General features: G+C 40.8%; 1 protein-coding gene across 1 annotated transcript; it reads left to right on the forward strand.

Annotated features, from left to right (window-relative positions):
- The first annotated feature begins 3,933 nt into the window (after nucleotides 1-3,933).
- On the forward strand, nucleotides 3,934-16,470 carry lpcat1 (lysophosphatidylcholine acyltransferase 1). Its single transcript, XM_060864860.1, has 14 exons — nucleotides 3,934-4,053; nucleotides 5,638-5,777; nucleotides 6,136-6,350; nucleotides 6,580-6,692; nucleotides 8,086-8,146; nucleotides 10,237-10,295; nucleotides 11,417-11,451; nucleotides 11,577-11,631; nucleotides 12,370-12,452; nucleotides 12,553-12,678; nucleotides 14,610-14,763; nucleotides 14,929-15,021; nucleotides 15,160-15,301; nucleotides 16,292-16,470. Exons 1-14 carry the CDS (start codon nucleotides 3,934-3,936, stop codon nucleotides 16,465-16,467), a joined length of 1,572 nt encoding a protein of 523 aa, XP_060720843.1. The 3' UTR covers nucleotides 16,468-16,470.
- The last annotated feature ends 116 nt before the right edge of the window (nucleotides 16,471-16,586 follow it).

Raw genomic sequence — 16,586 nt, forward strand, 5'->3', positions numbered from 1 at the left:
AGAGATTATTCTTAAAATTTATTAAAAATTCAAACAACAATATATTTAAAATTTAAAAACAATATGTTTTTCTTTCAGCGTTTCCTGAAATAAAAATGCAGAAGTCAAAAATGTATTAAAAAAAAAAATAAATAAATACATGAATAAATAAAAAAATCCCTCTGTGTGTGTGTGTGTGTGTGCATACTCTATCTGTATCTATCATACACTGTATTGTAATATTAAGCATGCAGAATATTATCATTATACAGATTCCACAGATGTAGATGTGTTCGGTACCTCAAGTGTAGCTGGAGCTTTTTCCACAGTGTCCACTGGGGTGGCTGTCTCCACACCTTCTACAGTGTCCACTGGGGTGGCTGTCTCCACACCTTCTACAGTGTCCACTGGGGTGGCTGTCTCCACACCTTCTACAGTGTCCACTGGGGTGGCTGTCTCCACACCTTCTACAGTGTCCACTGGGGTGGCTGTCTCCACACCTTCTACAGTGTCCACTGGGGTGGATGTCACCACACCTTCTACAGTGTCCACTGGGGTGGCTGTCTCCACACCTTCTACAGTGTCCACTGGGGTGGCTGTCTCCACACCTTCTACAGTGTCCACTGGGGTGGATGTCTCCACACCTTCTACAGTGTCCACTGGGGTGGCTGTCTCCACACCTTCTACAGTGTCCACTGGGGTGGATGTCTCCACACCTTCTACAGTGTCCACTGGGGTGGCTGTCTCCACACCTTCTACAGTGTCCACTGGGGTGGATGTCTCCACACCTTCTACAGTGTCCACTGGGGCCACTGTCTCCACACCTTCTACAGTGTCCACTGGGGCAGCTGTCACCACACCTTCTACAGTGTCCACTGGGGCCACTCTCTCCACACCTTCTACAGTGTCCACTGGGGCAGCTGTCTCCACAGCCTCCACGATGTATTTTGTGGCAGCTGTCCCAACAGTTTGGACAAGGTCTTCAGAGCAAGGCGTCTTGACAGCAGGACTGCTGAACTCCTTCCTGAACATTCTCTGTAGGAGAGCCTTTCGCTCCACTTTCTTTTGAGCCAGTCCAACGTAGATCTTTTTCTTGCCCCACATCATTCCGTTCATCACGTTCATGGCTTTCATGGCATCCTGGGATGATGTAAAACAGACGAAGCCGAATCCCTTTGAACGCCCATTCTCCATCATCACCTGTAAGAGGCAGGACCATGAGGAACCAAAAAGGACAGAAAAGGACAAAAAGGACAGAAAAAGCTTTTCACTCAGTAAGGGGAAGTCGATAGAGATTATTGAGAATAAAATGGAGCAATTATTAGTTGTAAGTGACCTTTGCACTTTTGATGGTTCCAAATTGTGCAAATGTCCTGTACAGGCAGTCTTTGTCAACGCTGTCATCCAGGTTCTTGATGTACAAGTTGTTGCCCTGATTTTTGTCTTCAGCCTTGCGCTCCTCCCGAGACTTAAAGTACTCGACGGTGCTGTAACACAACAGAGAAGCTGCTCTTAGAGTCTTTATCTAAACCCTGCTGTTACAAGTTATGTCTTCGGCAGCAAAATTACAGCAAAATTGTGTCAACAATGCAAAGAGTTCAATAAATCTTTAGCACTAAGTTAAAGTGGAATGTAAAAAACCCTGATATTTGAACCCTGGCTGGTAAAAACATACTAATTTACACTTGACTTACATTTGGCGGCCTTTCAGGAGCATTCCATTGATGGATGGATCAAGGTTCTTAATGACGATGTTATACCCTTCGGTAATCTTCACGGTGGGTTCCCAGCGGGACCACATGACCCTCATGGGTCTCTCCATAAGAAGTTCAATGTTGAACATCTTTATAGCAGAAATAAGTCGTTAATTTCAATAATAAAAAACAAGACAATATAGTATCTGTTTATTATACTCTATATATAACTCATTATACTGTAAATACTGTACTCATACTGTAAATACTGTACATCTGGCAGTTGATGATTATTGCACTTCTGGTTTGATGCCAAACTGCATTTTGTTGCCTTGTACTTGCACATGTGTAATGACAATAAAGTTCAATCTAATCTAATTTAATAAAAATACATTTTCATATCTTGTTGCACCATTTAAAACATGACCATATCCACATAATCAAACTATAAAATACTACAGTAAATTACACATGTAATTGTGATTGTAATATTAAACTGCAGAAACAGTGTAGAGAACAGAGTTCTCCTGTCTGCTTTGTTTTACCATCGAGCCGATGGTAAAACAAAATGGTAAAGATGGTAAAACAAAAGTTGACGTAGGTGTAGCAGAGTGGCGAGCCGGTCTCCTTGTCCTTGCAGACGTGGACCGATTGAATTGGTCCTGCATTATTGAATTTATTTAGAAGCATCAGATCTGATACTTCTGGGTGAAGATCACCAACAAACACTGCAACCATTGTGGAATTTGGATGCTGTTGTTTACTTTTAAACTTCTGGTAAAATTGTGGTAAAATGCTGTAAAACACGCTGGCAAAAAACTAATAAAAGCTTCAGAAGTGATATTAAATACTGCTGATAAACTTCTACTCGTTTTAAAATAGCTATTAATCGTTGTAAACTTGACGATAATAGCACTACAATGTCTATGTCTCACTTGCTACTGATGGTTTGAAGAGGCCACACTGCTGAGTCATTGCTGAGACGCCACACTGCTGAGTCACTGCTGATGCTTGATGACGTCACTGCTGAGTCATAGTTCCATCAGTGACGTCATCAAGCCAAATAAGGGCTGATGTTTTGATTTAAATGCGTCAAGTCACGCATTTCGGTCTTTTATCACGCTCTCCTGTCACACATAGTATTTCTCACGCAGAAAAACTTTTTGACTATTTATCATATATTTAATATGCCGCAGCGCCCAAAATGTATCAGTCCGCACCGCTGTCTCTATGGAACCGGGCAGGAATCAAGCGCGGTTCAAGTTCTTAGTCGAGCCTGACACTTATCAGCCAATTAAAAAAAAAGAGGCTACACAATAGCCAATCAGAAAATAGCATTTATTTTTTCTGTAAAAATAATAAAGTTAAGTGTGAATGATGAACTTTGATTTTCTTTCTTTTTTCTTTTTTTTTTTTTAGATAAATAGATTTCATGGCAGTGAGACTTGCATTACATTTTATGTTGCTTCATGTTCAGCAAAGAGGGTGACAGACGGAGACAGAATCCAAATACAGGCTACGGTTCTCCATATTTCCATGGCAAAGCCAACAGTTTAAACAGTTTACCCTATCTGGGTAAGATTTAACGCAACAACCAATGAAAAAAAAACACACAATCATTAGAGAGGGTATTTTTCGATGGTAAGTTTGAACAAAACCTCAACACGAATTCTATAGGCTAAAATATATATATATATATATATATATATATATATATATATATATATACATTGTGTGTATATATATATATATATATATATATATATATATATATATATATATATAGAGAGAGAGAGAGAGAGAGAGAGAGAGAGAGAGAGAGAGAGAGAGAGAGTTTATTTAGAGCAGTAGGAGTTTATTATTTATAAGTTATTATTTATTTATTAAGTTATTAATGAATCAATTTGTAGTTTATGGTATTATACATGACAAGGATGTGAAAGAGTGTAACTGTAAACTAATCAAATCGAATCAAATAAATAAATATATATATAAATAGATTCCTACAGTTGCGAAAGAGCTCACTGCGCATGCGTCAAGAAAGCGACTCCCTATTGGACACAACGTCGAGAGTAAGTGTTTTACTGCTTGTGATGTGTTCTGTTATTTATTTATAGAGGAATTATTATGTGTGTGGAAAACATGGGATCAACACATACAGATGATGACCGAGTGGACTAATGAATACTTTTTAATTCTAGCTGAGGAAGAAAAGACGGATAAACAGTTTTTATTTTGTTTATACTTTAGATTCGTGAAAATGAGGCTTGTGCACAGAAAGAGGACACCAGCTGGGAATAGAGAGGATTTTCGAGTTTCAACGCACTTTACAAACCCTTTTACACACGAACTGAAGCTCAGTCCTGTGCAGAAAGTCCAGGTGAGAGTGAACACATGAGCAGCCAATCAGAATCAGATTCAGAAGGAGCTTTATTCCCAGGGATGCAAGGAATTTGTACATACACACACACACACACACACACACACACACACACACACACACACACACACACACACACACACAGAGAGATAATAAAAAACAGCATGAGAATAAAAATAAATAAATAAATTAAAATTTTAAACTATTCATGTTTTTTATTCGTCATACCATTAAAACATATTGTTTGTACAGAGAAGGTAAATGGTGGTGTATTAAAGGTATTAATGTATGAATGTACAATGTATGAATCAAGACGACTAAAACAAGTAAAAGGAAAAATATTAATCATTGTTAATTGTTAATCAGTGACTCGAAATATATGGAAAGAAGAAAACCCTGAAAAAAAATCCCTTATTTTTTATTTGTTTGAGTATTTCTTGGGTGGCACGGTGGCTTAGTGGTTAGCATGTTCGCCTCACACCTCCAGGGTTGGGGGTTTGATTCCCGCCTCCACCTTGTGTGAAGTTTGCATGTCTGGAAAATTGTCCCTAGTGTGTGATTGTGTGAGTGAATGAGTGTGTGTGCCCTGCGATGGGTTGGCACTCCGTCCAGGGTGTATCCTGCCTTGATGCCCGATGACGCCTGAGATAGGCACAGGCTCCCCGTGATCCGAGGTAGTTCGGATAAGCGGTAGAAAATGAGTGAGTTTTTCTTTTGCACTCAAAACATTAAAATACTGGATTCGAGAAACAAATATCGTATTATACTCTCACTGTCCGTTTTATTATGAACACCTGTACACCTGAACATACATTTACATTCACTGTAATTAAGTAAGGTGCAGTGTATAAACTGACATGTCTCTGTAGGTCGAAATGTCATGTTGTTTATGATGGAAATCAAGAGAATGGACAGACACGTCGAGACAGACACGTTCAATTATCTCAACACGTCAAACCTTGAGGTGGATGAACTGCACCGGTGCAGGATCACTCAGACTGGACAGTTGAGAGTTTTTTCCAAACTCGTATGACTTCGGACTGGATAATTGCATGCATGAGCAGGTGTACAGGTCTATGTGTAGCCCATAACATAAATACTTGTGTCAGATGTCCTGGAGTAAGTGTGTATAAGAATTGTATTTGATTTCAAGACAGAAAATTGACTAATATTTTGACTAACTTGTTATTCATGCCATTCTAATTGGGAACGCCCAGATAATTTGAAAATCATTATGTTTTAATCTTTATAAAGAAAACATCTCAATTTGTTGTATTGTGACACTATTTATAGTCACTGTAATATTTCGGCTTCTCTACAATATTTTTCCTTTTCTTTTTTACTCGTTTAGTCGTCTTCATTCATAGATGTTTATTCAATATTAACCTTTAAAAGGAATGATTTGCCAATAAACCTTGTCATTGTCATGCCATTTTTACTTTTGCTTTTATACTCATTGTTGGATAATGTACTTTTACTGTGTTTTGTACAGCACTTTGTTCAGTGTAATCTGAATTTAATAAATAAACTTACTTACTTACTTACTTACTTACTTACTTATTTTACGTATTTTTGTCCCCCCAGATTGCATTGATGACTGTAACACTGTTTCCTCTGCGATTGCTCTGCGGTGCTTTTTTCATGTTGCTCGCATGGCCTTTTGTATTCTTGGCCACCATGGGCCGCACCGACGACGCCGTAGAGCCTCTTACCTGGTGGAGGTGGTGAGTCGACGCTGCATTTTGTAAAATTGCAATATTGGGCTTTTCTGTATACCACCAAGTTATTATGTAATGGACAAGGTTCAAGATAAGAAACAGAATATTCATCTCACAATTTTCCATTACATTCAAATCGTATGAATTCATTACTATATATGTGTCTTCACTGGTAGGGTAAAAGAAGAATCGTGTTATTTCAGATTTACTAATTTATGTAGTTTTTTTAAAAAAAAGCACAAAAAATCTGGGTTTTTGACCGGCAACAAATCACAAAACTGTGAAATCCTGGATTGACTGATTAAAGGCTTGATATTAGATTTGAAGAGCTGTGATGTAATGCATGATAATTTCAACTCTCCAGGATGTTGGGGCTTATCATTAAAGGCATCATGAGGGCGATGTGGTTTTCTGGAGGCTTCCACTGGATCCGTGTGAAAGGCAGACTAGCTCTGCCCAGTGAAGCTCCCATCCTCGTACTGGCACCACACACTTCTTACTTTGATGGCATTCCTGTGACCATGACCATGTCATCGATAGTGATGAAAGCAGAGAGCAAACACGTTCCTGTCTGGGGCAGTAAGTTTACAAATCAAGTTCTTTATTCTCTTTCTTTCTTTTGGTTTCTTTGTAAGTCTGATCTGGTCTTACACACATTTGAACTGTTCAGGCATGAGATATTGAGATACTGAGGCACTTTTTGTACCGCAGTAACCCGTGAGGCTGTGACCGACGTCTTCCCAGGTTTACAGGTTTAAGTTATTAAGATTCTGTCTCAGTTCTTCATGATTGTTCCTTCCTTTCGCAGCGCTGATTAAGTTCATCCGTCCGGTGTTGGTGTCACGCTCGGATCCTGATTCTCGCAGGAAAACTTTGGAGGAGATTAAACGCAGAGCGTGCTCAGCAGGCCAGTGGCCTCAGGTAACACACACTTTACTACAGTCATTACAAACAGGATGATGATTAGGATCATAAGGAAATCACAGCAGAGCATGAGACAGCAGACTACAGTATATCTGCATTATGTTTCAATTTCTGTTCGTCTGTGTAAACCTGACTGTCTGTGTTTCTAACTGTCTGTCTGACTTCCTGTCAATCAGTTTCTGTTTTTCTGTCTGACTGTCTGTCTGTTTGTCCATCATCTTCTCTGATTATCTACCTGTCTGTCTGACTGTCTGTCTGTCTGTCTGTCTGTCTATTATGTTGTCTGTTTATCTACCTGTCTGTCTGTCTGTCTGTCGGTCTGACTGTCTGTCTATTATGTTGTCTGTTTATCTACCTGTCTGTCTGTCTGAATGTCTGTTTGTCTGTCTGTCTGTCTGTCTGACTGTCTGTCTATTATGTTGTCTGTTTATTTACCTGTCTGTCTGTCTGAATGTCTGTCTGTCTGTCTGTCTGACTGTCTGTCTATTATGTTGTCTGTTTATCTACCTGTCTGTCTGTCTGAATGTCTGTTTGTCTGTCTGTCTGTCTGTCTGTCTGTCTGTCTGTCTGTCTGTCTGTCTATTATGTTGTCTGTTTATCTACCTGTCTGTCTGACTGTCTGTCGGTCTGACTGTCTGTCTATTATGTTGTCTGTTTATCTACCTGTCTGTCTGTCTGAATGTCTGTTTGTCTGTCTGTCTGTCTGTCTGACTGTCTGTCTATTATGTTGTCTGTTTATTTACCTGTCTGTCTGTCTGAATGTCTGTTTGTCTGTCTGTCTGTCTGTCTGTCTGACTGTCTATTATGTTGTCTGTTTATCTACCTGTCTGTCTGTCTGAATGTCTGTTTGTCTGTCTGTCTGTCTGTCTGTCTGTCTGTCTGTCTGTCTGTCTGACTGTCTGTCTATTATGTTGTCTGTTTATCTACCTGTCTGTCTGACTGTCTGTCTGTCTGACTGTCTATCATGTTGTCTGTTTATCTACCTGTCTGTCTGTCTGACTGTCTGTCTGTTGCCTGTCTGTCCATCATCTTGTCTGTTCATGTACCTGTCTGTCTGTCTGCCTGCCCATCATCTTGTCTGTCTGTCTGTCTGTCTGTCTGTCTCTCCAAGGCCTTTTTTGTCTGTCTGTCTGTCTGTCTGTCTGTCCAAGGCCTTTTTTGTCTGTCTATCTGTCTGTCTGTCTGCCTGTCTGTCCATTGTCTTGTCTGTTTTTGTACCTGTCTGTCTGTCCATTGTCTTGTCTGTCTGTCCATCATCTTGTCTGTTTATCTAACCCTGTCTGTCTGTCTGTGTTGAATATCTGAAGCTCTCTGCATATGGAATTCGAACAGTCCATGTTGACATGTCTGTTTTCCATAAAACATGTTCTTATTTCTGATTTGATTTCAGATCATGATTTTTCCTGAGGGAACCTGCACCAACAGAACCTGCCTCATCACGTTTAAGCCTGGTACATGATTTCACTCCCTATCTATCTGTCTCCATATCTGTCTGTCTTTCTATCCTAACATATCCCCGTCTCTTTCACTCTGTGAGAGTCAGAGAATATGTGTATACAGACCGGGCACTGGTCACCATGGGTGTTATGTTTCTGTGTGTGTGAGTGTGTGTGTATTTGTGTGTGTGTTTGTTTTCTGTCTCTCCTGTGGACCGTAACAGTTCACTTGCCTGTGAAATTCAGTGATTGTCTTCCTCTTCCTGTGTGCACTGTCCAGTCCTGTTATGTTTTACTGATCCTGTCTCACTCATGGCTTTATTGTGCTTCTTTTATTGTGCTTCCTCCCACTCCTAATCCTCTTCTTTTTTGTTCTAAAATCCCTTATTTGTTTTTTTTTCTCGCTAGCTTGTCACACTTTGTTTTGTAGCTCCATTCAATCTGGTAGTTTCACTGCACCATGACACGTCAGTGATGGAGGACTGGTTCCACAGACCTGGTGGATGGGAAAATTCTGCTTTACACCTGCCATGCACAAATCCTATATCACTATGACATTTGTGTTGACATTCTCAGAATTTTTCAGACCTACAGTCCAATATTGAATTCTGGAGTCTGTTTTACCAGCATATAGTAAAGGAAAGGTTTGGTCTGACTGCAACCACTCAGGTTAATCGAATACTGCCTGAGGTAATGAACACAAATCCAGGCTAGAGTGTGACAGAATGGTGGCTGTCAAGTCATTTTCTTAAGCTTACTCAACTACAAAGCTATTCAAAGGTGCACATGCTCAGAGATCTGCCCTCGGAAAAGCTGAAGGTTAGAAGGTACTTAGATTTAGGGAAACTGAGTCAGATGCCCTTGGTTTACTGTACGGCAACCGATCGGCACCTGAAAGAGAGCTTTGTGTTCAGAGGGAAAGTCATTGGGTTCATCACTGTTCTGTTTACACCTGTTCTGAGGTGAACAGACCAACTCCTCACACTCATACACACACACACACACACACACACACACACACACACACACTCACACTCATACACACACACACACACACACACACATCAGGTTGAATGTAATCCAAAGACACTGAATCCAAAAACAGTCTATAACACTTCCCCATGCCCCTGTGAATTATTACAACTGTATTACTTCATAATTACTCACGACTCAAGCAGAGAGCTGACGTTTCTCACGTTCCCTACATGAGTCTCATATCCTGTCACATCTTTTTTTTTCATCTCTCACACTTTTCATGAGTGACAAATATGCCAGAAGGACATTTTTACAAAATATTTTGTCATACTTTCAAAAACTGCCAGTTTTTTGCCTGTTTATCTATGTCTGTCTGTCTGTCTGTCTGTCTGTCTGTCTGTCTGTCTGTCTGTCTCTCTCTCTCTCTCTCCTCTCTCTCTCTCTCTCTCTCTCTCTCTCTCTCTCTCTCTCTCTCTCTCTCTCTCTCTCTCTCTCTCTCTCTCTCTCTCTCTCTCTCTCTCTCTCCTTGTCTATTTAAACGCTTGTCCGTTTTCCTGTTCGCCTGTTTATCTGTCTCACTGTCCGTAACTGACTGTCTGTGGTTCTGACAGTCTGTCTGTTTTTATCTGTTTATCCCTCTCTGTGCTTGTCTGTCTGTCTTTAAATCCTGACAGTCTTCCTGCCTGTATCTAAAAAGCGAATACTATGAATTATATAGTAAAAATGTCTAGTTATAATGATAGAAGAAGAAGAAGAAGAAGAAGAAGAAGAAGAAGATTGACTGATACATCATGGAACTCAACCCACTCTAAAATACATTGAAAAAATATACAGGCATGAACCCAAGTAGACACGTGGACACACGCACACACACACACACACACACACACACACACACACACACACACACTGTGTTACTGTAAAATATTTTTATTGTTCTGCTCTCATGATTAGCTTCAGGTGAACTGAAGACACGGCCACTGACACAAAAGGATGTTACTCATTTCTGTCCCACAATCTGACTGCTTTTGCGTTTGCTTTCGCACAATCATAAACATGCATGAGCTGTACTAATACATCAATGTGTTCTGTTGTTAAACAACAACGACATGTTCTTCTTCCTCATTCAGGTGCTTTTATTCCTGGGGTCCCGGTCCAGCCGGTGGTTCTGCGCTACCTTAACAAACTGGTAAGAAAAGTGTTTTTCTGAGCATAAGAACAAACCTTGGGGCACTCGGACCCTGATGATACCGACTCCGGAGAAGGACATTAGGATTTCATCCTGCTTCTTGTTAAAAGTGCCAGCAGCAGAACCGAATATTAATGTGCACATCAGAACAGCAATTTGGACGATTCATTATATTCAATAGGAAGTTTCTGGTCCTTACAGAACGTATTTTAAGATACTGAGCATTATATAATGAGTTACTTTGTTTTGATCCGTCAGATATATCACGGTGATGCTGAATGTTTGATTCTTGTTTGACCTTGAAGGTGTTGAGGAATTTTCTCTAACAGCTGTAAGGTCTGCATTATAGGCTGTGTTTTAGCGTTTCTATAGCAACAACGAGTTTTAGACGATGGGCGCTTCACACCTATGGATTTAAATAAAAACATGACTCAGTGACATGGTAAAGGTTTCTGTAAGGCGATGTAAATGTCTCAAATGTTCATGCTTTGTGACAGACAATAAGTTTTCTTATCTTCTCTTTTTGCTTTATTAGCCTATTGTTAATTTTTCTTCTTCTCTCTCACAATTCTAATGTTTAATGTCTCCTACCCCACACACCTCTCATTAATTATAAATGCACGATGCTCAGGTTGCATGGGATACTCTGAAAACTTCCCACATGGCGAGGCCTGAATTTTAGATCCACGTGCACACGTGACTTTGACGCTGTCAGGACTCAGCCCGGACTTTTTGGCCATGTGCCTTTGTTATTGTTCCTTGTCACGTGTCTGCCCCGCCTTCGTCTGCTCCTCCCTGTCGTCACACCTGATCCATATTGTGTCACCATTGTCTTTTATATTTAAATGAGCCGCGCTGCCATCATTAGTTACGTTTACCCCTTCGTTATGTCTAGTCATTGTTAAGTGTCCTCATTTGTATTGTTTCCGTTATCGTCTTTTCTGTCTTTGTCTTCCTCATTTATTAAACCCCTTTCATTTGAAGCTATCCTGCCTACGGGTCTGTCTCCTTCCTCCCAGGTTGTGACAGATGCCTTATCTGTTCAGGAGCTTTTGTGCAAACTGGAGTAACCACATGGCCTTGTGTGTTTAGTTCATTTTTTTTTCCCTTTTCACCACTAGGACACGATGTCGTGGACATGGCGAGGACCTGGAGCGTGAGTTGTTACACACATTGACAGTCCTCATTCTGAGGCAGTTTAGATAAATAACATTTAAATACATTATTAATATAATTGTGATACAGTAATTAAAGGGCTGATGGAAAATGTTTTGCCTTTAGATTGACGCTTCTGTGGCTCACGTTGTGTCAGATCCACAATCCTGTAGAGATCGAGGTGATCATTTTGTGGAATCATATATGTATATGTATATATATATATATATGTATATATACATATATATATATATATATTTATAGTCACTGTCAGGTGGAAATTTCGTATCTCCAAAACCCTTATTTTTCAGGAAATTAAAAAAACGCCGTACCTTATCTGCAGTGCACAGGGTTTAGTCCGCTTTGCAGTGGATTGTCTTGTGCTAAATTCCTGTCCTCAGACGAGCACCAGAACTAGTGGGGGTCAAGATTTTTTTTTCTTTGAGCCCAGTGTTTTGAAGACATTTACCTCAGAAGACGTGTTGATTCGTTGCGACTCTTCTTGAGGAGAAATATGCTGTGAATCTCTCCCGCGGAGTGAGGAAGAGGTGGACAGTTGAAGTGTACAATGGAGTTATAAGATTTGTGCTCAAGCTATTTTCAAGACTTTAGATTGGTTAATAACTTGTAAAAATAACAGACCCACGTGGGGACTGACCAATAGCATCGATATGTGAAAAAATATGAAATTGACCAAATTTGGACAAACGAGGTTTCCGCCCGACAGCGACGGTGTTATATATTACATTTATATCATATATATATTATATATATATATATATTACATTTTATCATATATATATATATATATATATATATATATATATATATATATGATAAAATGTACTTAATTGAAAGTATAGTTTCCTGTGTGTCATTTACTAATAATAAAAAAGCCCCTCTGCTTGTGTTTGCTCAGTATCTCCCTGTTTACACACCATCAGAGGAAGAAAAAAGAAATCCAACTCTGTTTGCCAGCAACGTGAGAAACATCATGGCCAAGTCAGTGTCCACTTCAAGCTTAACAATCCAGAACTTTCACATGATGACACGTACGATCTCAGTTTTTGCTATTTTATTAAAAAAAAAATCTTCTCTTCAGAGCTCTGCAACTACCGACCGCAGAATACTCGTTTGAAGACGGCCAGCTCTCAGTGATCAAAGGTCCCCTGAGTTTACCTGGCCACTCAGGCCTGCTGGAGTTCTCCAGACTGGTGCATAAACTCGGGTGAGTGACTTCAGAGACTCTTTAAAAACTTCTGAATATTTCATGCAGAGATGACGTTTGGCCGGCTTCCACCAAGGACATGGCGTAGAGAAGAAGCTTATTGTGTAGTGCACATGGCGATTTTGGGGAACGAACACGTAAGCCTGGGATTGGTCGTTACACACGGGGCGTGTCCGAGCCTTGAGTTTTAATTCTGATTGTAAATGTGGAACAAAATAAGCAGTTCTAACTTTTCCTCATCTTCTGTCATGCTGTAAATTTATTGGAATATATTTGAGCTTGCAAGAGGGAGACAATTTAATCTTTTTGCAATCTCTGCATCAAGTATACTGATAAAGCCCAGAGTTAGGGTTCAGGTTCGTTCTGTTCAGTTCATATATGCAGACATTCTGTAGTAGAAACTTTTGTATGTAGGGTTTATGTGGGATGTGGTAGGTCAGTGGTTGAGGTGTTCGACTACTGATCGGAAGGTCATTGGTTCGAATCCCAGGTCCACCAAGTTGCCACAGCAGGGCTCCTGAGCAAGGCCCTTAACCCTCAATTGCTCAGGTGTATAAACTGAGATTAAAAAATGTAAGTCACTCTGGATATGAGTGTAAATGTAAATGTTATAACAGCTGATACCACCTAAAAATATCAATCACAGCATAGTCCGGCCAACAAATCAGGAAGGTTCTGTGTTCTCCTTCTAAGATAACACCGAGTGTTAAGGGAACATACAGTAGTGTGTGCTACGTTGATGTATATTAACTCTGGTTATGCTTCTGGTATATTAACATCTGGTTGTGCCTTTTCTTTGGCTGACTTTTTGGAACGTCAATTTTTTGGATCGTGTTGATGCACGGATAGAAAGTAAATGGTTTTCAGGCTTAGGAAGGATCTGGACTGAGTAATGGAAAATCAAACTGCCGGGTGTGGCACTGAGCTTCATTCCAGCTGGATTTAGACTAGAACGTGAAGTGTGCATGCTTTGCTATGTTGGGATTGAAGGGTACAGACTGATTTAAATTTTAGCTTTCAGAACAGCGCCCTCTGGTGATGAAGCAGTGTGAGTCAGCGATTATTTGTTTACTGATCGATTGATAGAAAATGGTTTTAAAGTGTTGAATATCTGACAGGAAAATCTGCACTTGTATTGAACAGGTTCCATTGTACCATAAAATATCAGAGCCTTAATCTCCCAAAGATTAACCTCCGCAAATGCAGATGAGGGAAATTAAGATATAGAAAGATTGTTTGAATATTCAGCATAATAATTAGCAGCACAAAATATTGACTTCTCAATGTTGTCACTGATGTACAGTAGTAGCAGGTCACACATCGGGGGTTTGTTTGTTTGGGACAAATTCTGTCCTAAACTTCACATTTTTCCATTTTAACTGAGTGATATTGTGAGTATAGATGCAAACATCTATATTCATGCAGATACAGGACAAGAGCTTGAGTTATATAGAACATCAAAGATCAGAATAGAGGAAAAGTGTGATTTTTGTGACTGTAACCGTCTCACGGCTGTTGCTATCAGACGGTTTGTATTGTTTACTACGACTTGCCCACGGTTCTTGACTGACAGGTGAGAAACCCAGTGAGGTCTTCTGCAGTTTTAGGCTATTTCTTCAAGGTGTGACACATTATGTCTGCTGTAAAGTTACTGGATACAGTTAAATAAGTATGACGACATGATGGTTCAGTGGTTAAGGCTTCGGGTTACTGATCAGAAGGTCGGGGTTCAAGCCCACAAGCTGCTGAGATATCACCGTCGGGTCCTTGAGCAAGGCCCTTAACCTCACCTGCTCCAGGGGCGCTGTACTATAGCTGACCCCGCGCTCTGACCCCAGGGCTCATAATAACCTGGGATATGTGAAAACTTAAAGCGTGTATGTGACAATTTAATGTTGCACATTTTTTATTCCTTTTGTTTTGGCTTTCAGGCTGAAGTTAGGAGTCACAGATGAGTTCCTGCAAGAGGAGGGCAAAAAAGCATGCAATCTCTCTGGACGCAAACTGAGTCTGGAGGAATTCACAGAGTATTTAAAGCTTCCATTGACAGAAACGCTGCAGGACATCTTCACACTGTTTGAGGAGGTCAGTAGTAGCACATTGTTTAAAAAAAATAGATTGATGAGATCAAGTCCGTCTATTCTAATATCTTTTTTTATTTAAAGTCATCACTAAAGCCATGCTGTGCAACATGGCCGACATTACAGTCTAGCAAACCTTCTAATCACCTCGTGTCGTGTTTTCCCACAGCACGGTCAGATGGATGTGAGGGAATATGTCATTGCTCTGTCTGTGATCTGCAGACCCTCTAAGTATCTCAAGACTCTTCAGCTGGCCTTTAGAGTGAGGCTGTTTTTACTCGGTCTGGGTTTAAACAGACAGCAGTTGCTAAGTAGTGAATAGACTATGAGGGATTAATGAGTACTAAATGAAACTGTTAGACACGACAGTAGCACAGTGTGTTTTGTCTGTTTTGTACAGATGTTTGAGGCTGAGGACGACAGAGCCATTGTGGAAGACGAGTTGGCCGTCATTCTGAAATCTGTACTTGGTGTGGAAGATGTTTCTGTGGGTGACGTCTTCAGAGCTGTGGATACAAGAGACAAAGGAAAGATCACGTTTGGTAATTATATCTCCTGTCAGTGGCAGAGTGATATTACATGGTACAGCCTACAGATTACCTAAATTAATGTGAGGTGATCTGGGCAGATGTCTCTCTCTCTCTCTCTCTCTCTCTCTCTCTCTCACTCACTCACCCTTTCACTCTCTCTCACTCACTCACTCACTCACTCTCTCTCTCTCTCTCTCTCCCTCCCTCACTCTCTCTCTCTCTCTTTCACTCTCACCCTTGCACTCTCTCACTCACTCAATCACTGACTCACTCACTCTCTCTCTCTTCCTCTCTCTCTCTCACTCTCTCTCTCTCTCTTTCACTCTCACCCTTGCGCTCTCTCACTAACTCAATCACTGACTCACTCACTCTCTCTCTCCCTCTCTGTCTCTCTCCCTCCCTCACTCTCTCTCCCTCTCTGTCTCTCTCTCTCTTTCACTCTCACCCTTGCACTCACTCAATCACTGACTCACTCTCTCTCTCTCTCTCCCTCTCTGTCTCTCTCCCTCACTCTCTCCCTCCCTCCGTCTCTGTCTCTATCCCTCCCTCACTCTCTCCCTCTCTCCCTCCCTCCATCCGTCCCTCTCCCTCCCTCCCTCCCTCCCTCCCTCCCTCACTCTCTACCTCCCTCACTCTCTCCCTCTCTCCCTCCCTCCCTCCCTCTCCCTCCCTCCCTCTCTGTCTCTCTCCCTCCCTCACTCTCTCCTTCCCTCCCTCTTATCCCTCCCTCCCTCCCTCCCTCACTCTAACTCTCTCCTCTCTCTCTCCCCTTCTTACACAATCACTGTCTGTGCGACTGTGTTTGCTGTAGTCTTCTCCTGAAAAAGTTATTAAAGTAAGATGTCGTGTTTGAAAATTCAACAAAAAGGCTCTTTAAATTTATGCGGCGAAAAGTCAGTAGGAAGTAAAATCTGCTTGGGTACAGAATTACATCAGAAACAGTACAGAAAGTGTACATCACTAAAACGTCCTCTGAAACGTCTGTTCCGTCCTCTCTGTCAGATGATTTTTGCCATTTTATGGAGCGCTGTCCCAACTTCATGAAGTTATACAGATGTATCGATGAACCAACCACACACACGAGTTCAGGACTCGTACAACCTGCAACCAACAGCTTCTGCCCTGACTGCAGCTCTCAGGAGCAAAACAACACAAGACACATCAAGAAACAGGACTGATGTGTGTAGGAGATTATGGCCTTCATGAGATATCAGCCTGAGCTCAACTGTATTATAGATAAAGATCAAGTGTAAATTTATGTATTTTTTTTAAGGTTTGGTTTTTAATGTTTTCGACG

Source organism: Tachysurus vachellii, chromosome 3 (genome assembly GCF_030014155.1).
Source record: "Tachysurus vachellii isolate PV-2020 chromosome 3, HZAU_Pvac_v1, whole genome shotgun sequence".
Classification (NCBI taxonomy): domain Eukaryota; kingdom Metazoa; phylum Chordata; class Actinopteri; order Siluriformes; family Bagridae; genus Tachysurus; species Tachysurus vachellii.

What these genes read in the sequence shown, in the direction of transcription:
- lpcat1 (XM_060864860.1), top strand. Translation starts at nt 3,934, where the DNA reads ATGAGGCTTGTGCACAGAAAGAGGACACCAGCTGGGAATAGAGAGGAT. An exon ending in CCTCATCACGTTTAAGCCTG is followed by an intron (nt 8,147 to 10,236) that starts GTACATGATTTC and finishes TTCCTCATTCAG; the next exon opens with GTGCTTTTATTCCTGGGGTC. An exon ending in CTCTTCAGCTGGCCTTTAGA is followed by an intron (nt 15,022 to 15,159) that starts GTGAGGCTGTTT and finishes TGTTTTGTACAG; the next exon opens with ATGTTTGAGGCTGAGGACGA.